General features: G+C 33.5%; 1 protein-coding gene across 1 annotated transcript; it reads left to right on the forward strand.

Moving 5' to 3' along the window:
* Positions 1-13,460: 13,460 nt before the first annotated feature.
* Positions 13,461-17,335, forward strand: LOC101508924 (transmembrane emp24 domain-containing protein p24delta9-like). The gene is made up of 4 exons (XM_004490042.3): positions 13,461-13,896; positions 15,759-15,971; positions 16,896-16,972; positions 17,067-17,335. Exons 1-4 carry the CDS (start codon positions 13,663-13,665, stop codon positions 17,209-17,211), a joined length of 669 nt encoding a protein of 222 aa, XP_004490099.1. The 5' UTR covers positions 13,461-13,662; the 3' UTR covers positions 17,212-17,335.
* The last annotated feature ends 823 nt before the right edge of the window (positions 17,336-18,158 follow it).

Genomic DNA, 18,158 nt, shown 5'->3' on the forward strand with positions numbered 1-18,158 from the left:
AACGCTAGGAATGACCAAATGGCGGAGGCTATGAACAACATGGCTGCTTCTGTCGCTGCACAGACCGCTGCCAAGACTCAACGGGATCTTGAAAAGAGGGGAAGAGAGATCCGTGCTGCAGAATCAAGAGGGTTGGAAGACTTCCGTCGTTACAATCCTCCTAAGTTCAAGGGGGATGAGGGTTCAGAGAAGGCGGATCAATGGATCCAAGAAGTGGAGAAAATCTTTGATATGATTAACTGCCAGGCTGGAGTGAAGGTCAGCTATGCCACGTATATGTTGCTAGGGGATGCTGAATACTGGTGGAGGAGTGCAAGGTTGTTGATGGGAGCAGCCCACGAGGAGGTGAACTGGGAATCGTTCAAAAGAAAGTTTTTAGACAAATACTTTCCGATGAGTACCAGGACTAAGTTGGGTGACGACTTTCTGAAACTTCACCAGGGGAGCCTGACTGTGGGCGAGTATGCTGCTAAATTTGAATCACTATCGAGGCATTTCAGGTTCTTCCGTGAAGAAATTGATGAACCGTTCATGTGTCATCGTTTCCAAGACGGATTGAAGTATGAGATTCAAGATTCCGTCTTACCTTTGGGAATTCAACGTTTCCAAGCGCTGGTAGAGAAATGTAGAGAAGTGGAAGATATGAAGAACAAGAGGGCTAGCCGAGTTGGGAATTTTAATTCGGGAGGCCCTAGTCGGGCGACTTATCAGAATAGGGGAAAACAAGTGGCTAAACCTTATAATCGCCCCCAGAATAACAACGGTGGACCGAGTCGCCCAGGGAACCAGAATTTCGGAAGGCAAATGGGGCAAGTGCTTCGATGTTTCCGATGTGGGAAAGAAGGACACTATGCTAGTGCTTGTACCACTAACATCCCCATCTGTCACAATTGTCAGAAGTCGGGGCACATGGCAAGGGAGTGCACGGCTCCAAAGGTGGAACCAGTGGTGAATGTAGCTAGGGCTACCCGTCCTACTGCTAGAGGACGCATTTATTGTGTGAATGCTGAAGAGGGAAATCCATCTGGTAATCTGATTCAGCGTGATTGTGAGATTGCAGGTAACACTCTAACTGCACTCTTTGATTCGGGGGCAACCCATTCCTTCATTGCTATGGACTGTGTGAATCGCTTGAAGTTATCTGTGTCTGCTTTACCTTTTGATTTGGTTGTTTCCACGCCTGCTAAGACCTTAACCGTAAATTCAGCATGTTTACATTGTCGAATGACTATTCAGAATAGGGATTTCTTGGTTAATCTAATTTGTTTACCGCTACAATCACTCGAGGTCATCCTCGGTATGGATTGGATGTCTTATCACTATGTGATCTTGGATTGTGCTCGGAAATTGGTTCTTTTCCCCGAACCAGGAGTTGTTAAGTATTTAGCTGCTAACAAACTCCGAGTGTCGCTAAGTGAAGGGACTCATGAGTTTTTGTCTCTAGCAAATGTAGAGGCAAAGATAAATGTGGAAATAGAAGATGTGATACTTGTCAACGAGTATCGGGATGTATTTCCAACGGAAATTCCAGGATTGCCACCGGTAAGAGAAGTGGAATTCTTCATTGATTTGCACCCAGGAACGGGACCCATTTCAATGGCACCTTATCGAATGTCGCCATTGGAATTAAATGAGCTCAAAGGCCAAATTGAAGACTTGTTGGAGAAGAAATTCATCAGACCAAGTGTATCACCATGGGGTGCTCCAGTTTTGCTAGTTAAGAAGAAGGACGGAAGCTCGCGCCTATGTGTGGATTATAGACAGCTCAACAAGGCAACTATCAAGAATCGTTATCCTTTGCCACGAATCGATGATTTGATGGATCAATTGAGAGGGGCCGCGATATTTTCGAAGATTGACTTGAAGTCGGGTTACCATCAGATCCGAGTAAGGGAAGGAGACATTCAGAAAACAGCTTTCAGAACCCGCTACGGACATTATGAATACCTGGTTATGCCGTTCGGAGTTACCAATGCACCGGCAATTTTCATGGACTACATGAACAGGATCTTTAATTCGTTCCTTGATAAATTCGTGGTGGTATTCATTGATGATATATTGATTTATTCAAGGACCGAAGAAGAGCATGGAGAACATTTGCGACAAGTTCTTGAGATTTTACGCGAGAAGCGATTGTATGCCAATCTGTCGAAGTGTGAATTTTGGCTAGAGAAAGTGAATTTCTTGGGACATGTGATAACCAAGGAAGGAATCGCTGTAGATCCGGCTAAGATTGAGGCGGTTCTTGCTTGGAAACAGCCTCAGACTGTCACTGACATACGAAGTTTTGTGGGACTGGCAGGGTACTACAGGAGGTTTATCGAAGGTTTTGCTAAGATTGTGGCTCCACTGACACAACTTACCAGAAAAGATCAACCGTTCGCATGGACGGAGAAGTGTGAAGAAAACTTCCAGTTACTGAAGAGGAAATTGACGACCTCACCTGTATTGGTGTTACCGCAATCAGAAGAACCCTATGAAGTTTATTGTGATGCATCCCACCAGGGGTTAGGATGTGTTCTGATGCAACACAAGAAAGCTGTGGCTTATGCCTCGAGACAATTGAAGATTCACGAAAGGAACTATCCTACTCATGATTTGGAGCTTGCCGCGGTTGTTTTTGCATTAAAGATCTGGAGGCATTATTTATATGGGTGCACGTTCACCGTGTTCAGCGACCATAAGAGCTTGAAATATTTGTTTGATCAGAAGGAGTTGAACATGCGCCAGAGACGATGGATGGAGACTCTCAAGGATTTTGATTTCACACTGCAGTACCACCCTGGGAAGGCCAATGTAGTGGCGGATGCGTTGAGCAGAAGAAGTGTATCGGTGTCTTCACTAATTATGGCTAGACAACAAGAGTTGTGGGAAGCTTTTAGAGACTTGCACTTGAACGTAGAGTTTGCACCGGGAATTTTGAAATTCGGAATGATTAAGATCTCGAGTGGATTACTTGAAGACATTGCGAATTCTCAGGATGACGTCTTAATTCAAGAGAAGAGGAATCTAATAGTACAAGGGAAGACGACTGAGTTCAAGATTGGGGCTGATAATGTTTTGCGGTGTAATGGTAGGATTTGTGTACCAGAAATTACAGATATGCGGAAAACGATTTTAGAAGAGGCGCATAAGAGTAAGCTGAGTATTCATCCTGGGGCAACAAAGATGTATCAGGATTTGAGGCAGAATTATTGGTGGCCAGGAATGAAGAAACATGTGGCGGAATATGTATCCACTTGTCTAACTTGTCAGAAAGCGAAGGTGGAACATCAGCGACCTGCTGGAATGTTGCAACCTTTAGATATACCTGAATGGAAGTGGGACAGCATTTCCATGGATTTTATAACCGGATTACCAAAGACAAGGAGGAAGAATGATTCTATATGGGTGATAGTGGACCGACTGACTAAATCTGCTCACTTTTTACCGGTAAGGACCACCTATAAGGTAGATCAGCTAACGGAGATCTACATTGCTGAAATTGTGAGGTTACACGGGGTACCATCGAGCATTGTATCAGACCGTGATCCGAAGTTCACATCGCATTTTTGGGGAGCATTGCACGAAGCGTTGGGAACGAAGCTACGATTGAGTTCAGCTTACCATCCACAAACGGACGGACAGACTGAAAGGACAAATCAGTCCTTGGAAGATCTGTTGAGAGCATGTGTTTTAGATGATAGAGGAAGTTGGGATGATGTACTTCCGTTGATTGAGTTCACTTACAACAATAGTTTCCACGCAAGTATTGGAATGGCACCATATGAGGCTTTATATGGGCGCAAGTGTCAAACGCCCTTGTGTTGGTATAAAGACGGTGAGAATATGATTGTCGGACCAGAGATGGTGCAACAGACCACAGCTAAAGTAAGGAAGATCAAGGAGAAAATGAAGACTTCACAAGATCGCCAGAAGAGTTACGCGGACAAGCGTCGCAGACTTTTGGAATTCGAACAGGGTGACCATGTATTTCTGAGAGTCACACCTACTACTGGAGTAGGTAGAGCCTTGAAATCGAAGAAGTTGACTCCGAAATTCATTGGACCATATCAGATTTCTGCACGAATTGGGCCGGTTGCTTATCGGATTGCATTACCTCCGATACTGTCCAATATCCATGACGTGTTTCATGTGTCGCAGTTGAGGAAATATCTCGCAGATCCATCTCACGTGATCGAACCAGACACAATCCAGCTAAAGGATAACCTGTCGTTCGAAGTACCACCCGTGAGAATTGATGACAGGAAGATTAAGCGGTTGAGGACCAAGGATGTTTCGTTGGTCAAGGTGATCTGGAACCCAATTACTGGAGATGCGACTTGGGAACTGGAGAGCAAGATGAGGGAACAACACCCAGAGTTATTTATCGATGCATAGTTTCGAGGACGAAACTAATTTTAGGGGGGGAGTAATGTAAGACCCATAATTTTAAAGTACCCTTTTATGTATTTTTGGTATATTTTGGATTTTGGCTCGGAGGCTTTTAAGCCAAAGTTAATAATATTTTGGAGTTTTATAATCAAAAAGATATTTCGATGCCAATTAGAATTTCTCGTCGATAAATAAATTGAATTTAACTGCGGAAAATACTTTACGGTTAATTTAAGGCGTTTCGGGTGAAAAGGTAATTTAATAAATATCTAGATTTTGAGATATTTGTTAAGTTATATTTATTTTATATATATATGTTTGCTTGGAGGGAAAAAGAAAGGAAAACTAGAAGGAAGGAAAAGGAAAAGAAAATAGTATATAAAGGAAGGAAGGAAAAAGGAAGAAAGGAAAAACAAAGGAAAGAAAAAGAAAGGAAGGAAAATTTCAAAACTTCATCTTCTTCCTCTAACCGTGACCCATTTTTCTCCTTTCTCCCATTTTCGTTTTCGTCGCTTTCTTTTCTTCAAAACTAGTAACCCAAGGTTGGGGGAGAGTTAGATCAAGGTTTTTGCAACTCCACTCTTCCTCTTTGATTCGAAAACGAAGAAATACGGTTTTTGAGATCCAAACACAAACCCCTCCGTTTCTCCTAGATCCAAACCTCTTTTCTCGAAGAGATAGAAGGGAAAGTTGCTCACCTCCGTGCTACGGTGCTAGTGCACTACTTTGGAAGCGGCGTTGCAAGCGGAAATTTTACCTGAATTTCTCGCGGAACCGGAAACACTCGATAAAGCTGACTTTGAGGTAAGGGCTCCTTCCAAACTTCTAGCTTGCATTAGGGACTTATCTGTAGTTGTGTGGGAAGGAATTTGTTAGGGTTAAATGTATCGATTTGGGGAAAAACGAAACTAGTGCGTTATGGGTAAAAACCTTAGAGTTAGGTTTTGTTTATAGTGATGAATGTTTCGTGGTAAATGAATTTGAATGTCATTGTGTATGATTATGGGTAAATGAAACTTGATGTTTGTTAATTGGTGTGGTTGTTGTGAATTATGGTTTGAATGTGAAAGTATGTTTGAATTTGTTTCTGTGGAATTTGAAAACCATTAGAGTTAAACGAGTATTAAAAATGGGGAATCTTTTAATACCTCGGTTTGCTTAATGTGTATTTGAGGAAAATGCTTAAGTTAACTGGGCGTTGAGAATGGGGAATCTCTTAATGTCTCGGTTACTTAACTATCGTTTTTGAAAATCGTTTCGGTAAATGAGTATTAAGAATGGGGAATCTCTTAATGACTCGTTTACTGAATGTTTTGCGAGAAAATCGTTTAAGTCAAAAGTATATTAAGAATGGGGAATCTCTTAATGACTCGTTTACTGAATGTTTTGCGAGAAAATCGTTTAAGTCAAAAGTATATTAAGAATGGGGAATCTCTTAATATGACTGTTTGCTTAACGTTTTGTTTTGAAAATCATTAAGTTAAATCGGTATTAAGAACGGGGAATCTCTTAATGACTTATTTAATTAATGTTGTTTGAAAGTCGTTTAAGTTAAATGGGTATTAAAAATGGGGAATCTTTTAATATCTGCATTTGCTTAACGATTGTTGTGAATGGAGTCTGTGTATGCTCATGCATTTCATTTGGTAAATTGTGTCGACCCGTGATAGGTGACACCTTGGTAAACTGTACTGACCCGTGATAGGTTGTACGTTTACGATTTACTATTTAGTAATTCGTGTTGACCCGTGATAGGTGACACCTCGGTAAACTGTACTGACCCGTGATAGGTTGTACGTTTACGATTTACTATTTAGTAATTCGTGTTGACCCGTGATAGGTGACACCTTGGTAAACTGTACTGACCCGTGATAGGTGGTACGTTTACGATTTACTTTTTGGTAAATCGTGTTGACCCGTGATAGGTGACACCATGGTAACTGTACTGACCCGTGATAGGTGGTACATTTACGATTTACGTTTTTGGTGAATTGTGCTGACCCGTGATAGGTGGCACCTTGGTAAATTGTACGGACCCGTGATAGGTTGTACGTTTGCGATTTATATTTTAGTAAATCGTGTTGACCCGTGATAGGTGACACCATGGTAACTGTACTGACCCGTGATAGGTGGTACATTTACGATTTACATTTTTGGTGGATTGTGCTGACCCGTGATAGGTGGCACCTAGGTAAACAGTACTGGTCTGTGATAGGCGGTACGTTTACGATTCCCGCTTTTTCTTTTAGTAAATCGTGTTGACCCGTGATAGGTGACACCATGGTAACTGTACTGACCCGTGATAGGTGGTACATTTACGATTTACATTTTTGGTGGATTGTGCTGACCCGTGATAGGTGGCACCTAGGTAAACAGTACTGGTCTGTGATAGGCGGTACGTTTACGATTCCCGCTTTTTCTTTTAGTAAATCGTGTTGACCCGTGATAGGTGACACCATGGTAACTGTACTGACCCGTGATAGGTGGTACATTTACGATTTCCGCTTTTTCTTTTAGTAAATCGTGTTGACCCGTGATAGGTGACACCATGGTAACTGTACTGACCCGTGATAGGTGGTACATTTACGATTCCCGCTTTTTCTTTTAGTAAATCGTGTTGACCCGTGATAGGTGACACCTCGGTAAACTGTACTGACCCGTGATAGGTGGTACGTTTATGATTTACGCATTTTAGTAAATCGTGCTGACCCGTGATAGGTGGCACCTCGGTAATTGGTACTTTGGCCTGCGATAGGCGGTACAATTATGATTTACGGCCCTTCGAGGAGGGTTTTGGTTTGGAATTCCGAGTCCATGCATTTTGGCATATACGCATTGCATTAGGGTGCCTGGCACGCGAGTCATGTTTGATTTGAGTTTATGATTGAGTGATTCGAATTTTGATTTATCGTGATAACTGAGATGAAGGTGTTAAGTGCTATGTGTTGTGTATTGTGTGTGAGTATGATGGTTATCGAACCTTCGTGTGTCGTAGTAATCGCGTAGGAATTGCTAAGTGTTAGGTTGTGGACTTGATTAGGAATGACTTAGGTTAATTCATGAATTTTTGGAAAACTGATCAGGGAAATCGATTTCCCAATCGATTGGATGGGTAAACAGGGACTTGGCCAATTCACAAAATCGATTAGCCAATCGATTTTGTAAATCAGCCTTTTTAAAATCCCTTTCGAAATCGATTGCCCAATCGATTAGGCCTTAAGTCAGGGGCTCAGGAACCAATCAATCGATTTACCAATCGATTGAATTCAGCCCAGGATTCTGTTTTCATTAAGAATCCCTCACCAAATCGATTAGGAAATCGATTGGCTCGAAACCAGGGGCTCAGGAACCAATCAATCGATTTACCAATCGATTGAATTCAGCCCAGGATTCTGTTTTCATTAAAAATCTTCACCCCAATCGATTGCCCAATCGATTGGCTCAGTGAAAATCCTCATTTTTAGTTGTATGATTAATTGCTCATGAATCTATCCATGCCTTGTTTTATCATGTGTTAATTAGGAGATCGAGAACTGCATTTTACCTTCATTTTCATTGGCAATGTAATGTATGAACTTTTCGCACATTGAAAATCCTGTTAAGATGCATGCTTAGTTAAAAAGTTGTTTTGAGCATTCAAAAACTTAACTGCTATGTGTTAACTGTTATTTTCTGGTTGGTGACCCTTTACACTATTGTGGAAATCTGGGCTTTGCCCTCAGATGAGAGTCAGGACGGCCCTACTGGTTCGTACCCTACGGACAGGGATGGAGATGGGAATGCTTGACTGCGGTTGTGTTAGGAGGATCTCACGGGGCGCGTGGAGATTACTCAGGGTGTATAGTTTTTGGTAGGATGATCAGATTAGGATGATGTATAGGGACTAGGGGTCATTCTTTTTGGTTTGGAGTATTTTAGTTTTGGAAAACTGTACTTATACAAATATTATCAGTTTTATATCATCTTTGAATGGGTTCCATGTACCATTTGATGTTTATGTAGAAATGTTTTGGATTTGTAATTGGAGAAACTTTTCCGCTGCTTGTAAATTATAATGACTCAATTATTTATCCAAAAGCATTTCCTGATTTATTCCTTTGTTCGTTTTTAATTACTTTTAGAAAAAAAAATATACCCTCGCTATTAAAAACGGGGTGTTACAATTCTCAAAGTGTCATTAAGTTATCACAAAATAGCTATATCAAAAAATTTATAAATACATTTGATGTGAAAGACAATATATTAGGGATTCCCTTAATTACTAAGGAGATTATTTTAGTCTCAATTTTTGTCATATAGAAAATATAGAACTCAAAAAATTAAGTATTTGTCTATGCTTTCAGGTGTGGGGAGTCTAATGAATAGTTTTATTTAGATGCACCCAAAAATAGCGTGCACAATGAGATCAATTTAGCAGATACTTGAGCAATTCATGTTAGAATTGTTGACAGATGCAACCATAAGGGATGTTAAAGAGAATATTAAAGTTTATGCTCATAAACTAGAGATCTAACGATTAAGATATCATCAATACGTTTGACTTTAATCTTTTTTATTTTATTTTTATGTCTACATAAAATGGAGACCTTAACTCAAGAAAATATTGATTTATTTATGTCACTTGGTTGCATATAGTAAAATGTATTGAAAGACTACTTAAGTTATATTGCAACATACATGTTATTGTTGTTGAAGAATAGAACATATAGAGATAGACTTTATGTTAGCTAACCCACTAATAAAAGGTTTGACAATCTAAGATCTTTGTATGATTTTTGTCATTAAGGATGTCTTAGATTAGTGGCGCCTTCTTTCTTTATGTTTTATATTTTAGTTCTCGATACAAACTTTATGTTATGATTTTCTGCAGAAATATAGTTTATGGTTTTTTTGTTGTTATAACCGTTTATGTATCTTGCGTGCAAATATTGAATTTGCATTTCAAGAAATTCAGTTTGATCTCACTTGTTAGACCAGTTGGGAATAGGCATGATATAAAGATCACACTGAACGAAATTTTCATTTCACTTATCCATATCAATATATGCCATCAAATGCATTGATGTGATGATCGTTAGGGTTTAGTCACATTACACGTCAGTGACGACTTGATTTCACTTATCCATATCAATATATGCCATCATAATGTTTTTCTTGATTTTTATAGCTTGCTTATATGACTATCAAGTTTCCGCAATATAGTATATGTGAAAACATGTCTTGTATGATGATTTAGTAAATTAATTCTAACAAATATATTCTCTCTAAATTTTAGATCTAATACACCAATTTTCTATATACATTTTTTATTCATATTTCATTATAGAAGGAATACAAATATATTCAATTTGAGATTCTCTAAATAACTTTGCAAATATATCAGTCAATTGATCATTTGACCTAACAAAATTAATTATAATTTCCTCTCAAACAACCTATCTTTTATGAAAGATCGGGTTGGAAGTGATATGTATTACATTTTGGTTGTCAGATATTAGTTGTTGGAATAATAGTCTTAGGCATACGACTTCACAAGTGGTTGCTGCCATAACACAATATTTTGCTTCTGCAATAGACCTTGCAATTATGTTATGCTTCTTGTTCCGATATGAGATCAAATTACTTCCAACAAGGACATCACATACACCTCATATCAGGCTTTCTATCTGCTAGTGAACATGCACAATCAACATCAAAATAACCAACAACATGGGTATAAATTTTTTTAAGCATTTTGTTTCCCTTGTACAATTATCATCAATTTATTTATTCTTATTTCATAAATTTTAGAAGAATTTTACAATGAAACATCTCTAAAGAATTGCAAAAGTATTGTTTTCTTTGATCATCATTTATGAAGGTTTGTAATATAGTTCTTAAAGAACTAAATATTTAATTAATAATCAAGCATCCAAAAGGACTTCACAATTTATCCCTTTATTTGATTGAGAATGCAACAAAGTGACATACTATGTTCGAATCCAAGAGACGATGAAAAATATATCCTTAAATCTAAACAATTGAGCTATACACCAACCACCAGTGAGGTATACTAATGTTGTGGTTGTAAAAATTGTAGAAATTTTCTATTGACTTAGTGGTATTTATGAATTATATTAGTATGATTTTAGGTATGACTTTTACATTTCATAATAATGGTGCATTTTTCATACGAATATAATAATATATAGTAACTCATATGCATTATGGAAAAACATAACTTCTCTTTTTTATTTATGTTTGGAATTCTAAGATATTGTTTTGTATGAAAAAATAATAAAGAAGAATTAGACCGTTCCCGAAAAACGTTTGTTCATCATATTCTTAACTCTTTTTCATTAATTTGAATATCGTGAGTTTATTCCCAAATTTATCTTTTTTGATTTTAACGATTTTGAATTGTATTAATTTAATTTTTATCAATTTAAATAAATAAATATCGGTTTTAGTTAAAAAAAATAAAATAACTAGAACATTTTATTTTCTTATTTTCTTGTTGTCTTTAAGGTTGGTGACGTACCAAATAACATTGGTCATACTTATTAATTTTATATCAAAATTTTATTAAAAGTTGCAAGTGAGTTTTAACAAAGGTAAATTTGAAAAACTGTCTCATACATCTTACCAGTAATATATTAAGGATGACTTATTCATTCAAGCTTAATCTTACATTTTGGAACTAAAATTTATTAATAATGATATTTGCATCACCGAAGTATTGGTAATATAACTCAAATTTAAACATCTACCTAAGGTTAAGAATTTCAAGAAATAATTTAATATATTAAGGATTACTCATTCATTTAAGCTTAATCCTGTAGGGCCAATCATGCCATCAACATGCCTATTGTTGATAAGATGCCTTTCTAATATCTCTTGAGGAAAAAATTACCTACAAAGGTTTTTTTATCAAGAAGGTTTATTGCTTCATAAGTGATGCAAATGCATGAATAAACCTTCTAACCATAAAATAAAATAAAAAATATAAACCTCTCTAGTGTTCAGAAATAATCTTGAGAGCAACAATAGCTAGCCTATCAACCAATACTTAGTGATGAATTTAAACATATACATTTTGGAATTATAATCCCTTGTCTTTTTTGTAGATGACACAATGATATTTGGTGATGGTTCTAATATCCATTTTGGAAGGACAATTAGAGATCTAGTATCATTGTAGATGAGTTGAATGTGCCTCATTCAAGGACTTTGTTGATAGTTTGTCTAATGAAGGGTTTGTTAGCAATGAATTTATTTGGTGGGGCTCCATGTCAAATTGTATTAGGGAAGACTTTTTCTACAATTGGACTAGTCTTTCTCTTTGCGTTCATTGATTTTGTTACCCTCAATTCTTTGTTTTGTTTTCCTTTTTCATTTAATAGTATTGTTAGAGGATTGTTGGTTCGATGTGCCGACATAGTTGACATGTTAGTGGATCATAATCATGCATCAACATTTTCAATTCTATGCTAAAAAACTTTGAAGTTATGTAGACACGGTTAATTAGAGAGTATAGCTGAAAAAATATAATTTATATACATTAAAATTTGACATTCATTTTGCAACATTATTTTCACAAATATTATAGTTATTATGAGATAAAGAAAGTATAATAATTTTATGTCATAAATACTACTCCTTCCGTCTCTGATATTTAATTTTTTTGAGTTTTGTCCTAACACTTTAATTCTTTTAGAAAATCAAAATACAACTAAACATTATTTTAATTTTAATTTTAATTCTTTAAAAAATTAAGATACAACTGAACGTTATTATTAAAAATATGCAAGTCATTTAACTGACACAAATAAGAAAATGAGTAGTGAATAATGATTAATTAAAAGCAATAAAGTCAGTCTTTGAGTTATAGCTCAACTGACAAATGTTGATATTGTTAAGTTAAACGTTTTATATCAGATTCCTAAAAGAAAAAAAAAAATCAACCCATAAGAAGGGATACAATGCAATGTAAATCTTTGGTGCATTTTATAGAATTTTTAGTGGGAAAGAATATGAAAAATTATAAATTGTGAGGGTATTTGAGATTAAATGTAATAAATTATTGGAAATTTGAGAAAAATATACTAAATAATAAAAACAACAAATAGGGATAAGGAAATGCTTATTGTTAATTAAGATGAAAAACATTAATTAAAGGCAAATAGATATGTGTCATTGTTTAATTAATTTGACTATTTTAATACAAAAGGGTTAATTTTCCCAACTTAATATTTTAGCCTCCGTAATTTACTCGTGAAAAAGTCTATGGTACTATATAGCATTGCTGTAAGGGTAAATAAGTCCATATTTTTTTTAATTTCATTATTTTTTAATGTGTGTGTCAAACCAAAAAAAAAGACTAAAGAGTGAGGAAGGGAAAATCTATTAAATGAAATAAATGGAAATGATTCTTAGCTATATTTAAACAATGAGTAAGGAAAGAATATTAAATTAACAAATTGCATATAAGTATTATATTATTATATTAAAAATATACAATGATATATTAGTAAGGAAAGAATATTAAATTGATATACAAATGATTCTTCCTTTTATTGATTAAAAATAGAAAAAAGAAAATTAAATTAATAATGACCAAATATATATTTTTAAATAAATGTTTTGCAGTTATTATTTTTTATAAAATACCTATAAGTTCTTTCGCTATATTATTTTTAGGGGTTTATGGAACATATATTAGTAAAAATCTGTTTAACAGTGACAATCATTAAAAATCAATATTACTTTTTTTAAAACATACGAAAAATCAAAATATCTTTATAATAATAAATAGCACAGCAAAATAGTGGATTTGTAAAAAAAATAAGTAAATAAAAATAGTAAATTTTTATTGTGCGTCAATCAATGTTAAACTTAATTATTTACCCTGGTCAACAATTAATATCCATTAAATCTTTAAATCAATATTAAACTTAATTAGTTACCCTGGTCAACAATTAATATCCATTAAATCTTTAAATCAATATTAAACTTAATTAGTTGCCCTGGTCAACAATTAATATCCATTAAATCTTTAAAATAATACTACATCATACCAAAACAAGAATTATAAAAAAAAATAAAAAATTCAAAATAAGAAGCAAATAAAAGCGTGATTTCGACAAAAGATGAATTAACAACCAAATTTGGACAAACACATGATATAGTATACATTAAATGTAATTATCTTTCAACCCCCCACTGTTTAGAGCAACAAATCAAACACATACTAGAAACTACGAGTGTGTTTTTGATTGTTCACTTTCTTTGTCTCATTTCATTACTACCATGAATATGTTAGAGTTCAATACTCGAAAATCCTATTTGCTCTTTCTTGTTGGTGTAGCTTTGGGTTTGTTTTCATATTCAGTTGAATCCATGAGATTTGATTTGCCACATGGTAAAACCAATAGATGCTTCTCCGAAAACGTAAAGAAGAGTTCGATGGTCGTTGGCAACTACTCCATCGTCAATTCCAACAATGGTCACCCTTTGCCTGCTAACCACATCATCGATGTTCGGGTATTCATTTATTTTTTAAGTATCATAATTTTGTTGAAATTTTAAAATATTTTCTATTGAAATTGTGATGGTTCACTTTAATTATATAATTTTAATCACGAATTATTTTGGATACCTATACTTATAACAAATAATATGCGTTAGAAGTAATAGTTATTGATTTTGTCATCAACCATTGTTGAAATTATTTAGGTTTAATTGTAATTTTAGTCTTGTTATTTTTGTTTAGTTTTAATCGAAATTGGTCTCTTTATTTTAAAAGCCGACAGTTTTAATTTCTCCCTCTGATTTTTTAACTAAAAAATGACGACGAGTTATATTTTAAATAACGTTACATATGATAGCATTATGTATAACGATTAATACCTATGAAATTGAATAAAATGTTGTAAAAATATATATTTTAACGAATTTTTTTAATATTTTTAATTTAATTACTGACATATGAATAATTAATACATCTAGATGATTATATATCAAAGAAAAAAGTAAAATACGTTTTTAATCTCTATAAAATTTTATTTTTGATTCTCATAAAAACATTGTCAACTTTTTAATCTATAACTTTTTTTATTTACTTTTAGTATTTATTTTGAAAAGTGTTTGTAAAAAATGATATGTTTAATCTCTAAAAAAAGTTCCTTTAAAATCAAAATAGAGATTAAGAGTGAATAAATTTTTTTAAAAAAACTAAACTTGAATGATTATAATTTTGTAAAGACTAAAAACATATATATTTAATAAAAAAATCACCTTTATTTAATTATATCTATATAAAAATTTTGGAACACTTCACTGGTGAGACTATATACAATTGAGGTGAATGCACATGACAATTAGCGACCTTGGGTCCAAGTTTCATTGACTCATATATGTGATTTGGTGTTATGTGAATGTATGCTTCAAATCATCTAACTAAAATTGATTAACCTTTAGTAGTTGTTATAACTACCTTAGGCCAAGTTAATTATGCGAGATGGTTATAGTTAGTTTGTTTTTGTATACTATAAATAAAGCTGTAATATGGTAGCAGCTAAAAGGGTGGTTGTAGTAGCAGTAATAGCTGGAAACTAAGAGAGACATATGCGATTCATGATTCATAGAAATTCAGAAAAGAAATATTAAGAAAGAAAATAAATATTGAGTGAAAAAACAGTATTGATGGTTCATAAACAGTGATAGATATTAGGAGATCAATCTTGAGAAAGTCTTAATCTTGTAAAGTTTAATCATTAATAGTGGATTAATCTTGTTTGCTTGCCCGTGATGTAGGTCTCATCAATTGATACCGAACACGTAAATTCTGAGTGTTATTCTTCTCTTATCCTTCTTTAATTCTCGTTTGCATTGTTTGAAAATTGTTTTTTCAAAACTGCAGAAAACGGAGAACTATAATCAGTTTCCGTTTTCTGGTTTTCAAAACATTATTTTTCAGCAGAAAATCAAGAACTTTCTCCCTTTTCTGGTTTTTTGGGTTTTCCGGTATTTCAGTTCAGAACTTTATCCGTTTTCAGCAGAAAACGCAAAACGTTATTGATTTTCACTTTTTCTCTACAATTGTTTGTTTTTTTTATTAATTCCAATTGCAGATCCCAATATTGTTTTAACATGTTCAATTCCAGTTTGAGTGTATATATACAAATTACTATGTTATCTAGATTAGATACATCAACTTTTAAATTGATCTAGCATTATGGATATTTAGAGTCGGAAGAATATTCAATTACAAGGGAAAACTATTTGTAGATACTCTATAATCATATGTAGAAATTAGTTATTGCAATTAGTAGAGAAAAATAGTAGATAAACAGAAAATGATAAATGAAGTTGAATTAATGTTTAATTGTGAATGTTTTGATTAGGTGTCTACTGATGGAGGTAGGGCCCCATATCATGTTGCAGAGGGTGTTCAATCAGGCCAGTTTGCATTTACGGCATATCAAAGTGGCGACTACTCGGTATGCTTTGTTGATACAAATGACGATCCTCAAGTAACACTCTCTGTTGATTTGGAGTGGAAAACTGGAGTAGCAACCATTAATTACCCCAATATTGTAAAGAGAAACCTCGTTGATGTAAGTTTCTATTTAATATTTATAACAATTTACGATATGCTATATATTTATATATATTAAAAAAAATTGGTAATGTAGTTTCTCTGTATAATTGTTATTAAATTAAGTTGTGTATAGATGTATTTAAAGTTAATATTTTATATTTTATATTTTAAAATAATTTGATATTATTAATAAGAGATATATTTGTAAAAAGAAAATTGCAAATGGTCTATATTTAGAGGCAAATATATATTTTAAAAGGAGTTTTATATTTAGAGATAAAGAAAGTATTAATTGAATTATAAAAATAACATGTAAAAATAACACTAAAAAATTTGTTGTTACTATTTGGCACTCAAAACTCTATCAATCACATGTCACACACTCACACTAGATCCGTTTGGAAGGGATTTTGTGTGGAGAGGATTAAAAATGAATTACGTGTAATTAAAATGTGTTAACATGTTTTTATTTATTTTTATCTCAAATATATATTAATTATAATGTAGTGTTAGGCCAAAAAGTTCCTTCTTCCAAACATCTCATAAAAGTTTGTTAAAAAAAGAAAATAAATAACATGCATCATCATTTGGATTGTAACCAATTTTATATTGAGATGTAATATAGATATATTTTTTTATAGAAAAATATTTTAAAAAACATGCACTATCATTAGGATTGTAAGCCAATTTTATATTGAGATATAATAAATGTCTACTATTGTATGACATGATACCATACCATTGTAATTTCCATCTGATATATTATCTTATATTTATTTATTTTTTAAAATTGTTTTTTTATATATGCATGTCTTCATTCCAAAATCAAATATATATTCTTTTAGATTTTTACAATTGTTTCTGAAGTGGTAATCATTGAAAAAGTTATATTAGAAGAAAAAGATTTCATGCAGTGATTCGATTTCTCTAAATGTGACAGAGAATGGCACTAGATGTAATTTATTTGCATAAAGTTGCCGTGTCTATTATGGATGAGATGTTATATCTTCGTGAAGAGTAAGCATTTACATTTGTTTGTCTATTTTAATTAATTCAATTTTCAGGTGTATAACTTTATTTTAATTTATCATTTTTATTTTTATGTTTTCAGAAATGACCAAATGCTAATGCTCAATTACACAACAGACACCAAAATGTTCTGGTTGAGTTTTGTTTCATTTCTTGTCTGCTTCTCAGTAGCAGGGTTGCAATTATGGCACTTGAAGACCTTTTTTGAGAAAAAGAAAATCATATAATTTTGTTGTTGTTGTAGTTTAATTATACAATTTTTCTTATATGTGGTATTTAATTATTTGAATGTTAATTATACTTAATGAGGTGTCTAAATTGAATCGGATTATTCCCCTTTTTAATGGAAAACATTTTTTTTAATAAACAAATAATGTTTGTAAATGGAGTATTCGAAGTACTTCAACTCGTTATAAAGAGAAAGTTAACATGCTAACAAGCATGCTAAAGGATGAAAACACCTACGAGAGTGATTATGCTCTTCTAATGGGAACCAGACTATTTTCAAAATTCTCGACTCTCCTCACAAACCAACACAAGTCGCATTTTGTCTTCATTCACGCATGTTATGAAAAACTTCCTATAGAAAGTTACTTATCCAATGAGTGCTCCAAGATAAGCACGCTTAAATGTGGAGTATTACTGTTTTTAGTTACCGAAAGAAGACGCATCTTGTTGGTATATGTAGTATCAATCAATCATTAAGTTCTCCTTCAACTGTATAGTTCTATATCTACTCGACTGTTGAGTTTAATTGTGAGTGGTTAAGTTTCACATTGACTAAAAATGGAAGAAATGTTGGATATGGTAAAACAATCATGTCTAATTATCACATGATTGTGCTATCTTACCTTTGGAATTTACGTTCTATAGTTGGAAGCATACTTTGAAGTTTTCATAATTAGGGAATTGAGTATACGAACATAATCGGTAGCTATTCTTTTTTATTTGCTAAAATTTTTATGAACTATCTCTTTTATATGTTTCTTATCAAAGATATAAGAAGTTTTAAAATTTGAATTTGTAACTTTAACAAAATATACGATAATTATATCTCAACTTATCATACTATGAATATAGATACATTTAGTCTCAATCAAGAAATTTGAATTTATTTAAAATATAAAATACGAGGATCTCTCTTTTTATTTTAATTATTCATAACAATGACCTT

Source organism: Cicer arietinum, chromosome 2 (assembly GCF_000331145.2).
Source record: "Cicer arietinum cultivar CDC Frontier isolate Library 1 chromosome 2, Cicar.CDCFrontier_v2.0, whole genome shotgun sequence".
NCBI classification, from domain to species: Eukaryota; Viridiplantae; Streptophyta; class Magnoliopsida; order Fabales; family Fabaceae; genus Cicer; species Cicer arietinum.

Bases quoted from the DNA above. Each gene is read 5' to 3' on its own strand.
- LOC101508924 (XM_004490042.3), top strand. From the start codon at position 13,663: ATGAATATGTTAGAGTTCAATACTCGAAAATCCTATTTGCTCTTTCTT. The intron at 15,972-16,895 runs GTAAGTTTCTAT...TAAATGTGACAG, and splicing joins TAAAGAGAAACCTCGTTGAT to AGAATGGCACTAGATGTAAT. The intron at 16,973-17,066 runs GTAAGCATTTAC...TTATGTTTTCAG, and splicing joins ATGTTATATCTTCGTGAAGA to AAATGACCAAATGCTAATGC.